This window comes from Cimex lectularius, unplaced genomic scaffold, assembly GCF_000648675.2.
Source record: "Cimex lectularius strain Harlan isolate CLEC.00 unplaced genomic scaffold, Clec_2.1 scaffold101, whole genome shotgun sequence".
NCBI classification, from domain to species: domain Eukaryota; kingdom Metazoa; phylum Arthropoda; class Insecta; order Hemiptera; family Cimicidae; genus Cimex; species Cimex lectularius.
Genome location: NW_019392806.1, coordinates 908,802 through 923,548, shown reverse-complemented (window position 1 = coordinate 923,548; position 14,747 = coordinate 908,802). Strand labels below are relative to the sequence as shown.

General features: G+C 35.5%; 3 protein-coding genes across 5 annotated transcripts; 2 read left to right on the top strand and 1 right to left on the bottom strand.

Moving 5' to 3' along the window:
• The first annotated feature begins 29 nt into the window (after positions 1-29).
• LOC106667752 (RNA transcription, translation and transport factor protein) lies at positions 30-2,773 on the top strand. Its single transcript, XM_014395891.2, has 5 exons — positions 30-231; positions 288-512; positions 2,135-2,230; positions 2,287-2,435; positions 2,496-2,773. The coding sequence occupies exons 1-5, from the start codon at positions 171-173 to the stop codon at positions 2,697-2,699; spliced, it is 735 nt and encodes a 244-aa protein (XP_014251377.1). The 5' UTR covers positions 30-170; the 3' UTR covers positions 2,700-2,773.
• A 475-nt stretch (positions 2,774-3,248) lies between these two features.
• On the bottom strand, positions 3,249-7,824 carry LOC106667733 (intraflagellar transport protein 57 homolog). 3 transcript variants are annotated; one of them, XM_014395863.2, is made up of 9 exons: positions 7,605-7,824; positions 4,743-4,920; positions 4,522-4,684; positions 4,349-4,467; positions 4,128-4,290; positions 3,956-4,070; positions 3,699-3,895; positions 3,500-3,644; positions 3,249-3,435 (listed from the first exon to the last, which is right to left on the bottom strand). In XM_014395863.2, the coding sequence occupies exons 2-9, from the start codon at positions 4,898-4,900 to the stop codon at positions 3,278-3,280; spliced, it is 1,218 nt and encodes a 405-aa protein (XP_014251349.1). In that variant the 5' UTR covers positions 4,901-4,920; positions 7,605-7,824; the 3' UTR covers positions 3,249-3,277. The 3 variants fall into 3 exon arrangements, with proteins under 3 accessions (XP_014251349.1, XP_014251346.1, XP_014251347.1); XM_014395860.2 differs by lacking the exon at positions 7,605-7,824 and adding an exon at positions 7,069-7,184 and having other exon boundaries at positions 3,250-3,435; XM_014395861.2 differs by lacking the exon at positions 7,605-7,824 and having other exon boundaries at positions 3,250-3,435; positions 4,743-5,037.
• LOC106667734 (syntaxin-5) lies at positions 7,402-11,534 on the top strand. Its single transcript, XM_014395864.2, has 6 exons — positions 7,402-7,580; positions 7,911-8,286; positions 8,770-9,026; positions 9,088-9,279; positions 9,351-9,472; positions 11,224-11,534. Exons 2-6 carry the CDS (start codon positions 7,944-7,946, stop codon positions 11,381-11,383), a joined length of 1,074 nt encoding a protein of 357 aa, XP_014251350.1. The 5' UTR covers positions 7,402-7,580; positions 7,911-7,943; the 3' UTR covers positions 11,384-11,534.
• The last annotated feature ends 3,213 nt before the right edge of the window (positions 11,535-14,747 follow it).

Sequence of the window (14,747 nt, the reverse complement as noted above, 5' to 3'; positions counted from 1 at the left end):
TATGGGCTTAAACCAGAATAGCCGAAGGTTATTTCTCGGTTATCCGATAACAAGCCGGTTGGAAGGATAGCTTATTCTGCAACAATAATTTTTTTTTGTGTACAAACGATTTGAAATTTAATTATTTATATCCAGTTGGCCAGCTCGTTTATAAAGTCATAGAAGGTGACATGGTCAAGAGGAAATTGAAAGCGTTGAATTATCATTCAGCCGATGATTTCGACATAAACGGTAACACATAATTGCGATAAAAATATTTACATCATGCTAAACGAGCATTTTTGTAGATTTCAACCATTTCAAGAACCTCATCCTGTGGCTGGAGGATCAGTTCATCAGGCTGTACAAGATCGAGGACAGAGACGGCCTTCGTGATGTCAAATCAAACCAATGGATGGAGCATTACAAGAAATACTGCAAAGACCTTGAGTCACCCATACCTTACGACAACAAGCCGGAAAGTCTGGAATGGATCGTCGGACTGGCAGTTCGTCAGGAGTACTCAGACGGCAGTAAGTATTGACATGGCACTGCCCACAAGGCGAGACAGTGCAGTTTTGTAATTTTTACGCACAGTATATTCAGTTAACAAATTTGCACTATAATTTGCCAAGTTCTTTATTTCTTGGCGAACCTGGTGTAGATCCTGTGTGTGGTAGTCTCTCACTGTACAATCGGCAATCCAGAAATCTGGAAAGATTTGAATAGAAAGAACTTTCAGATGAAAACAGAAAGAAAAGGGCACTGCATATTCAATATCAGAAAAATATTGAAATAAATGAATAAATAAAAAAGTTATTCCTGTTATACGAGAGGGTTTCATGTCCAATTACCCTTTGAGTGTCACAGACAAAGGGTCAACCACTTTATATTTTTTTCAAATTCATCTAAAAAAAGCAAGTGTTATGCTGCATTTCAAACCCAGAACCACTAATGACAAAATACGTTTTGTAAAGTATAGTAATTTCTATGATACAGCATGGTTTTGATGACCAACTACTGTTGGGTGTCTTGGACAAGGGTTTAAAACTGCTTTACACTGCTTTTATTATTATCAATTAAACTATTTATGGTCCTCATTGGGATTCAATCCTAGAACCTGTAAAGTGGCAAAATTAATTTTGTAAAGTAAAGTAATTCCTGACGTGCTGAAGAGTTTTAATGTCCAACTATCGTTGAATGCCATGGGCAAGGGATCAGAACCATTTACAATACTTCTTGTGCTATGCTACGCCCAGATCCGAATCCAGAACCTCTAGTGTGACAAAATAGGTTATATAAAGTAAAGTATTTTCTGTCATCCAGAAGAGTTTTAATATCCAACTACCTGCTGAGAGTCGAGAGTCAACCACTTCAGAATTTCTTTTCTTACAAATTCATTTGAAAGTCTAAGGGTGGGGTGTCAGTGGCCACAACGGTTAAGGAACAGCATCCTTCACTGTAAGGTAAAGGTCCTGGGTTCAAATCCAGTGAACCTGACATACTTACAATTTTTTTTTTTTTTTAAAAACATTGGCACCCCAAGGGTTCATATAACCTCGTAGTTGAAATACCCTCATTAAAAAAAAGTCTAAGGTTATGCCAGGTTTTGTTCACTGAACTACAACATGCAAAATATGTTTTGTGTAGTAAAGTGATTTTTTTTGTCATACAGAAAGGTTTTAATGTTCAAGTACCCATTGAATGTCGTGTACGGGGGGGTCAAAACCTCTGTAAGACTTTTTCCATATTATTCTATTCAATATTCAAGATCAGTGAATAAATAAAAAAGGGCTTCACTACATGCGATGCAAATGGTTTTTATCCACATCCTTCACAAAACATCCTTAAATACAAGGAGGAATGATTTCGTTAAAACCTGAGGTGCTTGCCCATTCACCCCGCGGGTGGCACGGGCTGGTCTGCCCATCCGGGGAATACTGCTCTACGTGGGCTCTTCTTTCCAATGTACATAACAGAACAATACATGGACTCCCAGCCTAAATGACCCTTAGTGATTGAAGGCACAAACAAAAGAAAAGTAATTCCTGTATTATAGGAGGGTTTAACATTCAACTATCCGTTGGGTATTGTGGATAAGGGTCAACCAGTTTTTCATTTTTTTTTCCAAATTCATCTCAAATAATTTTTACAGAAGAAAAATACGAGAAACAAACATCTGCGTTGCTAGCTGCTAGTAAGAGTGATGCCCCTGTTGTGACCTCTAGCAACCCTTTGGACAACCTTGACTGTACGTTTTACATTTTATCCATTTAAAAATATATGCGTATAACAAAATTATTTCAGTTCATAGTGAAGAATTCAAGACTGGAGTTAATAGCCTTGCCAAAATTTTGAAAGTGACACCTAGCCCGGATCATCTTGTTACGTTAGAGGCGATTTGTTCTCTAGTGGCTAACAGCATCAACAGTACGGATAATCCTGAAAGTAAACAGGTTCGGTTTAATTAAAACTTTTAGTTAAAAACAGATGTAATTTTTTGTTTTAATTTTTAGGGAAAACCTTTTCCAATCATGGAAACTGATCTTGGCTTCGACATGGGCGACTATGTTTTGAACCAGGCCGCAAAAGTCCTGCGACTCTTGTACATACATGATCTGAGGGATTTACAGACAAAGATCAATGAGACGATTGTTGCCGTTCAGAACATAACGGCTAATCCTAAAACTAACACAAAACTTGGAAAAGTTGGATTCTAAATTGGTGTTAATTAATGAAAACTGCTTTTGTATATGTTTCAATAAATATTAATTGTACAATTATTTTCAACGCATTTTTTTTTGTTTATTTACCTTTGCACTTTTTGACTCTAATAATAAATTATTTAAAAGGACTCAGACTGAAGTTCAAAGATCAACTCAAGCAGTTCAGCAGCCTATAATCGATAAGAAAAATACTAAATTTACTGATATTTATTTTGTTTTCAAATGCACATCTTGGGTATATTTAAAGTGGCATATTTTTACATATTAAAATAATACATCAACCATTCTTGAATTTTTTTCTAGAGAAAATAAAGATCTTGAAGTTTTCTCCTATGATCCAATTTGATCGTTTTTGAATTTAATAGTCTGCCTGCCCTCGCTGGATTAGTTTGCAGCATATCACTAGCGACACAACAATGAAGATGGTGAAATGCCAAAACACTTCTGAAAGACCAACCTGCGATGGTAGGTAGACCAAGATGATTGGTAAGGATCAAATTGCACAAAGTAAATACACAATTTTTTCCAACAAAGTAGATTTATTACAAAATATTTGTTAAATTAGTTTTTTTTTAGTTTAATCCAGAACTTCGAATGAGGTGAGATTCCATAGATTTATCTCTCAACTTTGATTCTACAATAATGTGCTCTGCCACTGCTATATTTATGTCCATATCGGAAATTTCCTTTTTTATGTCTTTTATTGCTTTTTTTATATGGACCAAGGGAGCTGGAGAAAAAAAACAACATTATTTTAATCAAAATGTATAACGAAAAAACAACATTTATCATACATCCGTCTGACATGGTTGCTCCTCTTTCGTCCATTTCTTGTTTGACAGCTTCTAAACTGTCCGTGTACTGATTCAACATTTTCTGACGTTCTACAACGCCGACATTGACGTCTCTGTACTTTTCGTTGACACTTGCTAGTTCATCCTGAAATTTTATTTGATTCAAACACATATTTGATACGAGTTGGATAGTGTGAACCTGAAGCGCTCGATACTGGGTCAAAATGAGTTCAAACTGGCTGTTGATTAATTTTTCCCTTTTTGTTATTTTCTGCATCACATCGTCGACGTCGACTGACAATTTATTGAGCTGTGTCGTGACAAAAGATGATATTTCCTTAAGCCCATTTTGATGATGTTTCATTGTTTCTAAATGCGACCTCCAGTCGCCACTATCTTGAAATAAATTTTCATGTAATTGCATTAAAAAAAATTCATAGCCTGCAAAATATTTACTGGATTTTATAGAGACTTTTAATAAAGGCAGAACTCTTTCCAATTCTAGATTCCAAGCCTCACTTGAAACGTTTCCTTCTATTATTTCATTTACTTTACTATTTTCCATGTAAGACTGTAATAATAATGGTTAATGATTAAATAAGAAAAATAGGTCTGGATTTTAGCATACCGAAGCCAAATATAGATCATCTACATCCATTTCATTATCTTCGTCTAATTCACTGTCATCTTCGATGGCCATTTCTTCTTCTATTTTATCCAATGTGACTTCCAGTTCATTGTCAACGTCTGTGACATCTTGGATCAATTCAACGCCTATTGGCTCTATCGGCCTGTGTAGAAATAAATCTATTAAGTCTGAATAAAATTATTAAACAGCTTTAAAGTTACTTTTCATATTTGAAGTTCTCTTTTTCCAAAGCTTTATCTGCCAAATTTGATAGGCACTGTAAATTGTACACACCAGAGCCTCTTTTTAACTTGCTAGGGGAAAAATCTACTGGGATATCCTAAAAAATTAATTAAAAAATATAATTTGAAAAACAACTTAATTAGCAATTTACAAGTGATCGAAGAGCTTCTAATATGCTTGCAATTGTCGAATTTGGATCATCATCTTCTTGTGGCTGGTCGAAATTCAGCCCGACTTTTCTTATTAACCAAGCAGAAAGTGAGACAAACATGAAAAACTGTTCCCCTGGATTCAATGGAAGAGCAAAATAATGCCTGAAATATGGCCAGTGTTACGGTTTTTATCCTCAACATTAGGCGTAATCAAAATTACCGATTCAAAGGTCTCATCTTGAGGCTTCTTATAAATTCGTCGTCATAGTTTAACAGTTTTAACTTTTCCAAAAGGTTTTCCATTGTCATGAATGGTGTGAATCCTTGTTCATCTTCGTTGTTTGTAGCCTGGCGAACAGGCGTGCTTACAGCAGTCATACTTCAAATCTTTGCTAAAACTGAAATTTCTAATATTATTAGCCAATTGGCACGTGGCGATGATTAAAACACTAAGAAATTGATCAGCTATTTGATTGAAGAGGCTATACTGAATTGAGACAACTCATCTGATTTATGTTGTAATTATTTAAAAGTAGTTTGTGTATTTAAAATTTTAAAACTTAAAATTAAATAAGTTTAAAGTTAAAATTAAATAATAAATAAAAAAATAAAATATATATTATTAGTTAGTAAATAAATACTTATATAAAAACAAGTTATTTGTTGGTGTTGAAATTATATTGTAAAAGATTATCATAACTGAATCAAAGTAGAGTAAGTTATAAATAATTTAATTTAAAAAAAGCAGTTAAAATTATGTTAATTTTGTTTAAAATCTTTCAGTTGCATTTAATAACTGTATTTGTATACAAATAATTTATAAATTGCAAGTTGGAAACGCTCTCATAAAAAATTGCTGTACTTTATTTTGAAGCGCTTAGGCAAATATATTTTTATAAATTGACAATTTTTGGTTCATGGTTCATTAGAAAAAGGGAATAATTATTTTGACTATTGCCTCTGCAATTCATCATCTTCAGTGATTCATTGTCCAGAAGAAAACATGTTTTTTTTTTTAAATCCCTTTTTGGCATTTCACCCAACATGGGTGTACCCATCCAACAAGTGAAGTTGATGGTGGATGTTGGTATACAAGCCTGTGAACACACAGACTGCCTACACTTGTGGGTTTGTTATTTTCTCACTGATGATGGTCCAAATCTAAAATATTGAAATATTGAGTAATATCAAAACGACATTGGGGAAAATAACAAAATTATTTGGGCACCAGGGCACATAAGGTAGAGGCAACAAGAGGCTGATAAATTTACCAAGGAAAGTTTGATAAGGACCATTGGCCCTTAACCCTTTTGGTACACCAAACTGCCAAAAATGTGGATCCATCACACAATGGATTAAAAATAAATCCGTTTGATGTAGCCCAGGACAGAGGCATGCAAAAAAATCAAAAGACCTTCCACAGAAACTAATGCATATGTGTCAGGACTAGAATAATAGTTTAACTGCTCGCTGGTCACAAACCCAGAGACATATGTATGTATAGACTGGAGCGGCTGAAAAAAGCCTGAGCAGATATTGCCAGGAAAAAGAAGAAGCAATGGAATATGTCCTTTCTTGGTGTGAAGACTTACTACTTAAGGCTTGCTACTTAAACTATTTACTACTCCTGGGAGAGGAAAAGCTAAGCAGGGTTTATGGTTAAAAGGAGTTGGTCTCTTTACGACCTAGTGCACCATGACCAATATTGGTCTATTGGGCAATTTCTATAATTGTCTAGACTTTTTGTTAAATTTAAGACTTTTTTACCAGAACCCAAAGCTTTATAAGGCTGTATGCATCCTTCATGCATTTTTTTTTCAAGGAGTAGTAATTTGAGCTTGCATATGCCTATGCAACACAGGCTTCTTTCTGCTGCTTCAGAGTCAGCAGTTCTACTATCACTCTAGCCTTAACATATCCTAGGCTTGGGAGTTTAGCAGTTAGTTTCTGTGATATTTCTTGAACTTTTGTCTTTTCTCATTGAACCGAGAACTTGCTGTTAACCCATTGTCCGATGGATCTAAGTTTTGACAATTTGTACCGCTGCACAAGGGTTCAGGGCCGATAGGTGTCCCGATTGAACTTTCCTTGCCCAGTTTATCGTCCTCTTCATTGCACCTCTGCCCTGGTACCCATACAATTTGTTACTTTCCCCAATGTCTCTCAGGGCCTTAATGCAATCCCAAATGACTCTACACTTTACTACTGATGCGGTAATTGCCCTTATGCTGCCTGATTGTCTGAGTAGATGGCAATTCTGTTAGCAATAAAATAGAACTGTACGTTTTAATTTGGTTTTCCTTTCTCCAACCATCTAAATTAGAAAACTACAGAAGATACAATATATGAATTGAATTATAAAATAAGTCTGATCCATGAATGTTGAATACAAAAATAATTTAACTCTTAAATTAAACTTTTATCTTAAGTCAAAGTATCATTATTAGATAGTTTATTAGTTGGAATTTTTTTTTTTAAACAGTGCAGTTTGAAGTTTCACTTTGGTAAAATAACACAAAATTAAAAGCTCTGTTGGCTTATTTTACCTTGGCCAAGATGTAATTTTTTTAAATCGTCCACATTTTCTTCTTTGGACCTGAAAAGTTCCAAGTTGAAAAGCAAAGCCAGTTTAAAATTGACTATTTGTTTGTTATTTTACTGCTTGGGTTGCCATAGAAACTTTCACACACAGGACAGAGGAAATTTATCCTGGTTGTGCAGCCCTTTTTAAGAAAACCAACTGTTTAAAACTCTCGCAAAACAAGTAGTAAATGTCTTTTTTTCAATTGTAATGTATAATAAATTTACTATTACAATGATTAAATTATTATTTTTATTTAATGACCGAGAGGGCATTTCTGTCAGTGTGGATTGGCCAACGTGGTCGTGACAGGAGTGCTTACTGCTTTCTCGCCCTCTTCCCAGCTGTTACTGTTAACATTACGTGGAAGTTACTTCTAGCTTAAATTAGTGCTAAATTGATTAATTATTCGTTTTTATTGTAAATTCGGCTTCAATTTGAGAAAGAGCGTGCAGGGGTTTAATCGGGAGAAATAAAGTGAGTGTAATTTAAACGATTTACCTCTTGGAGTGTTTGGTTGCTAAGCAGGCAGTAGATGAAAAGAACCTTTTTAAGCTAATAGACACATAATTTTTATCACGAATGTTGTAAAAAAAAACAAAAAAATAATATTAAATTAATCGTGTATTCCCAACAAAACTGAATATTACACTTATACACATAAAAATGTAAAAATATAAACTGAAAGTATAAAAACTAGCACAAGCAACCATCTTTGTTACACTCTGTTAACAATCATATTAAAAATATTTCAGTTTGTTGACAATTAATTAAATTTTTTAATTTAAATTGAACTTTTTTTTATAGGTAGAACCTTTTAAAATATGCTGAGATAACCAAATGTCAGCTAGGCGACGTCGAGGTGGGTCGGAATCAGAACAGCAGCAGCCTCTGATTCAAATCGACAGCCCGAGGGGCCCAGTTGTGGGAAACGGCAATGCGATTTCAGCCCGGCCGAGTCTGAAACAAGAGGAATTCGGGAGTAGAATGTCGAGGGACAGGACCAAAGAGTTCCACCTCGCCGTTCGGTCTCTCCAAGGGAGGAACATTGTACGCGCTGTCGCTGTAAAAGATGCAACTAAAGCGAAACATCTGCAAAACTATGGGGAGTTCAGGCTGCTATCTTCCGGCATTGGGAAAAACATAAGCAGCACGTATACGAAACTGGAAAAACTCACTTTATGTAAGTACAAATAAAACTTGTACCCACTTTTACTTTACATTGCAATTGTAATATGGCAGATTGTAATGTTACACATAGGATAACCATACCACCATTTTTATTCTTATATACTGTATCTTTAAAATATAAAATAATACATCATAAAAAGTAGCAATAGAAAAGTAAAGGATATTTGCCAAAAAGGGGGAAATGTGTTGGGTTAATAAACTAAGTGCATTCAGGGTGAAAGTTAGATCATATTGCATACAACCATAGAAATAAAGCCAACACCTATTACTTGATGTTGTTAGTTGAAAAAACTGGAGAAAAAAGCTGAAATTTTATGTAAAAAATTAATATTTTGACATTACTGGAAAAGTTGATTTACATCTGCCGAAAAATCTTATTTGATCTGTGATTAATTTACAGTGTAGTAGCTTCATTAAAAAAAAATTCTGTTCATTTTACTACAACTTGATAAAATTTATATTTTGCAAATTTCAGTGGCCAAACGAAAGCCTTTATTCAATGATCAACCGGCTGAAATACAGGAATTGACTTATATTATAAAAGAAGATCTGAGCAGTCTGAATACCCAGATAGCCCGTCTGCAAGACATAACGAGACGGCAAAATGAAACTAGAAACCAAACGAAAGCACAGCATCTTTTTACGCATTCTTCCAGCATCGTTTTAGCCCTTCAATCCAAATTAGCTTCCATGTCATCACAATTCAAACACGTATTAGAAGTTAGGACTGAGGTAAGAATCATATTTTGTACTTTTTTGTATGCTCAGTTGTATTTTTACTTTTATTTTTTAGAATCTGAAAGAAGCAAAAAAACGAAGGGAGCAGTTTTCCCAAGGGACAGTGTCTGCATCTGCTCCTCATTCTGTTTTCAGCGGAGGAGCTCAGGGTTCTGTGCTTCTCTCTGAAGATAATGCTGTCACCATAGATATGAGTGGCCAGCCGACTTCAAATAAACAAATGCAACTTGTTTCATATGATGAGACTGTAACTACTTTGATTTTTAAATCTTTTATTTTCGAATTGTCTTAATTCTAATTGTATGTGTATTTTTAAAGGACCAATATTTGACCAGTAGGGCAGAAACAATGCAAAATATCGAGTCAACGATTGTCGAACTCGGTGGTATTTTTCAACAGCTGGCTCATATGGTTAAAGAACAGGAAGAAATGGTCGATAGGTAATTTGAATGTTAATTATTTTATTGTATTGGCTTGTAAAATAAGTCTGTAGCATTTTTCAATAATTCAGTTTTATCCCACTTGCATTTTGAAGCAATGTTTTGTCATTATTGCTTACACACTGAAAAAGTATTATTTAAGGTGTTTTGATAATTTAAAATTAACTATTGAAGAAGACATATTCAAGTGTTTGTCACAAATAAACCACACTCAACAACACCAGACAGCACAATCCTTTTTCGAAAAAGATAGTTCCTACTCACAGTAAGTTGTTTTACAACGATCCGGGTTTCAAGCCCTTAGCTCATCATCAGGTTGAAGGATTTCTACAATCACGTCTCTTGACATGAATTGCAAAAGTGAACCCGCCAATACCCCCGCCAACGCGGCGTTCCAATTAGAAGCTGGTTTTTTAATGGCGCTCAGTTTGAACGTGTGAAAAACGGGAATTATAACACAGGTAAATATTATAATTCCCATTCAAATTCATCCTCTCAAAACCTAAAGACAAGGTAGACAACTTGGCAAAAAGCGGGGTTTACCAACTTAATTGTAACGATTGTGAAATTAAATATATAGGACAAAGCGGTAGAGAAATAAAAACAAGAGTAAAAGGATTAATTTAATCACTAATTTATAATTAATTTCTTACAGTATTTACCATTATAACATTTGCTTCAACCTGATTATGAGCTAAGGGCTCGAAATCCAGACCATTGGAAAACAACTTACTGTGAGTAGGAACTCTTTTTTAAAAAAGGATTGAACACTGCACTCACTCCATCATTCATAATTTCTACCACACAGACACTTTATCTCATACAGGTGTTTCAACACATCTGGTAACAGCTGGTATGCTTGTTGAAGCGATGGGTTCCTCAAATGTTGGTTAGGGCATCCGATTAATATTTACCACACTAGGAGATCCGGGTTCAGATCCCGGCAGAGTTCTTGATGTTTTAATTGATTATAGTATGAAAAAATATATAGTAAAATGATTTGGCCCCTCGTCCAAGACACCAGGTAGTTAAGCCCTTCTGTGTTACAGGAATTTACTTATGTTGATTCGGAAAAATTTATTGGGCTACATCTCAACTTATTTTTTTTTTTTTTAAGCAATGTAAACTGCCAATTTTTAAAATAATTAAAAACTGGAGCTTAAAAGTGGATTCTTTACAACAATGTTCAGAGAGGAAAATGCTGGGAAAACGCAGTGATCCACTGTTAATAGATCCAAAAGCCAAATTACATTAAAAAAAAAGTAAGGTGTATGTATTGGGATTGTTAGGGGTTGCTTTATTTAATTTGAGTGAGATTAAGGTCAGCAATTGATAAAAAATGACTGGCATTGGCTATTGCTAGGGGATTGGTTTCCACCAGGATAACGCTCTTCTCATGGGTCTTTGCAGATGTGCCAGAAATTGTTGTAGTTTGGCTAGGATGTGCTGTCCCACCGCCTGACGTTGCTAAATTTTACCTTATTCCTATGAAAGTGTATTAAGGGGAAAATTTCACTTCACTTGAGGGCTGCAGAAAACACGAGAAGTTCTGGGAGGTCAGATTTACAAAATTCCATGGAATGTACATTTATAAACGGTTCATATATTGTTAATTAAATTTGTTTACACGAACCTGTTTTTTCATTAAATTTACAATTAAAAAAAGCTAAGGACCTTATTTTATGACCCGATATTAACATTACCTTAAGTAGAAAAAGTATCGTTATATATTGTATTTTTATTTGTTTTAGGATTGACACAAATGTGCAGGATACAGAACTGAATGTAGAAGCTGCACATAGGGAAATCCTGAAATACTTCCAGTCTGTAACGTCAAATCGATGGCTCATGATCAAAATTTTCGCTGTTCTGATCTTCTTTTTTATGTTTTTCATTATATTCATGGCATAGTTGACATTATGCCATGTCCGATGTATAAAACAAAGGTTGTAAATACTGTTATACAAGACAAACGCATTCCTATTGTTAACAAATTAAAAAAAGATAACAATTGTGTAAAATATGATGTAAAAAAATTTTAATTTATAATTTTTGAATTGAAGTTGTCCTAATTTTTTTGTGTTTGATACCAAAAAAATTCCCCTTTTTTGGCAAAGGGGAAATCGATATTTCACTAAGACAATTAAAATATTATATATACACATATATAATATATTTAAAATTAAAATATAAATAGGTATATTTTGAATAAAACTTCTTTATAATATTATATTTGTACAATTTAAATTACAAAATCTATTTCAAATATTCATAAGCGTCCATTTTATTGGGTTGGGGGATTACATGGTGATGGCAGTCTTTGCGATGGTCAGCATGCTAAAAATACAGCATCCAATGGTGAACTTGCTTATTATGTTATCAAACAGCCCTCCCTTCAAATAGACGGGATTAAGATCAACCTAAAATAATGTTTTAATTTATTTAATCCCAACAAATAATTAACTAATAACTATAACAAGTCTGACATTTGCTGTATGTTGACTTTTTCTTTTCGGGGAAAGACCTAGCAGAGGTAGGAGTTAGCGATAAATGTATGGCTGGAAGACCTGAGGAAAATGATTCAGCTGTTCTAAATTGAAAACCGTATTGATACACTTTTGCAGGCTGAAGAGGGCCCACGGGCTTCCGCAGATCTGCCTGAGCGGTGCGGTGATAATACAAGTAGAGTCGGCGAGTTTCCTTGGCCTCACATTTGATCAAAAGCTTAGATGGCCGCCACACATCGACACCGTCGAGGTGAAGGAAAGAAACGCAGTAACATTATTAAGCTGGATTTCCACTGTACAAAAATCACTTGCTAAACTTTTCTCGTGCCTAGCCAAGATTGCAAAATGTTTGGCACGAGGATGTTTCGGGCCGACCAACAATCGGTTTTTTAGTGCTCTTTTTATGTATAGCTTTGTTTGGTTCTCTCCGTGTAATCACACTTGTCTCGCATATTAGAATGGACCAAGACGACCAACTTATCTGAATTATTCATAGCTACTGATTTTTGTCGAATGCTAAAGATAAACTCATCTTAACAAGAAAGAGGGTGCATGGAATGAAATAAGCATCAAAATTCAGTCAAAACAATAGCATTGTAGTAGAATATATGACGACCTGGATGCAACCTCTAGGAATACGTTCGACGAAGCCTTAGGGAGGGCAGAGATGACACTTGTGGGACAGCCAACTCTACCCTGGGTACTTCTGAACCTACTCATCTGGAAAATCTTCCCGTGTTGTCCGAGTCGTCCACTCCGCCATACATTGGCACTTTTGACAGTGTGGCATGCTCCTAGATTGTACTATGCTGGTTTTCGCTTGTTTTTACAGACAGGACTAAGACTGACGAAGGCGAGAGTCATGTATTGTGAGGGTGCGTCCACACTGTAGGATTTACATGACAGAACTATGTGGTTTGGCATGTGCTTGGGGCGATTCGAGATGATGGTGGCTTTGCCTACGTAGTCTGAACCAACTTCCTCATCATGGTTACTTTGGTTTGTTTTCTGTCGACCCTTTTGTAATGCTTTTGTTGGAGAAATACCATGATCTGGAGCGTCTCGGCAAAACAGTAGTAGTTGCCAACGTACTGACACATAGGTCTGGAGGGTAATGAAAAAGCAGACTAGATGACTGGACATCCCAACCTCTGGACTTAACCACCACGATCCAGCCCTCAGATGCAAGGTTGCAATAAAAATATGATTAAAAGAAAGTAGCAGTGACAGAGAAGACCCTGTTGATGGGTGGCCCTCAGAGGATCTGACTCGTAAGAGAAGGTGTATCCTCACCCGATTAAGAATATAAGGTTGACACATGGGCACCTACTTTTGGGCCAAATTTCACATGTGTTTGGCATGCAGAGAAAAGGTTGCTTGATGTGTCCCACCTAATTGAAAGGTCAATTCCTTTGCTCCATACAGAGTGTGCAGGAAAGTCACCCAAATTAGTGAATTGGGCTTGAGCAATATTTGGGTTATGTTAAGAGTGAATGTAAGGGTCGATGACAGAATATCAAGTACCCCATCGACCCTCAATTAGGTTAGTTATTATAAGTGTAAATGGAGTGATGGAGGGTTATTGTGTACTCTATCACCCTAATTGAATGATTGATATGTAAATAGGAATGAATGTGAGTATGAATGGGTTTGGAACTGCATGCTTTAAGTGCTGATCTAGCTGTTGACAGCATCTCTCCCCCTGAACCTAACCTCGTTTGGACGGATAAGACAGGTCTACCAATATACTCCCCGGAGTAGGTGATTCTCAAGAATATCTGCAGTTTATTGTAATCTTGCTTTTTTACCTGCCTGACTGTCCAAAAGTATGAAAATACGTGTACCTTTCATATTCTTTATAAATTCCTGTGCACAGGAGTTTGGACTGCAGGGACTTCAGCCCCTTTGCCTCTACTACTACCACCCTGTTCCATTAGAGTATCCACATTAGAGCCCCTTCCTGAAGTCATTTTTCTACATTCAACTTTAGCAATCTTCAGTGTGCCTGGTTGTGGTTCTAGTCTCACGGGTGAGTGAGAATATTCATTCCCTGCTATACCGTTATGTCCTAGAACTCAAGGTAAACGTGTGCTTTCCTAGGACCATAAGGCAGTTTAAACATTCCAAGATAGTTTGGAGCTAAAAGCAAACAGAATTTTACCTTTATAGCTGTTAGAAATTTTTTATTTTGGTTTTATGATCTTTGCATATTAGCCATGATGAATTTCTTACATTTGTTGTTCAAATTGGGGGTTATTGGGAAAAAAAGAGCCAGAGGCGACGGTGGGAATCGAACCCACGACCGTGGCGTGAGTCTCTCATGCTAACCACTCGGCTACCGCGGTCCCCCTGTTAGAAATTATTCATTTTCTTCTTTATCAACTCCTGCACTTAGGAATAGATTGCATGTACCATATCAGCATGCAATTTAGTTAGAACCAGTCCAACCAATCTAGTGATGGTTCATGAAATTTTTTTCCGCAGTTCTGCTCTTTATGTATTTCCTTTTTATAATTGTCAATGTGCCATGTCCGATGTATAAAACAAAATATCACACTATCTTCAGTGAGGAACTGTTTTGTAGGACCTCGGATAACTCATAATATGTAAGACTAAATTTTTTAAAGTTTATAACACGAACAACAGTTTTAAACTAATACTTTTAAATAAAATTCTCATGTTTACATGCTTTTTTTTATGATTTTCTTGTCATTTTGTCAATTTAAAGACAAAAGTCTATAAATGTGCCTACTGAATTAAAAAATAAA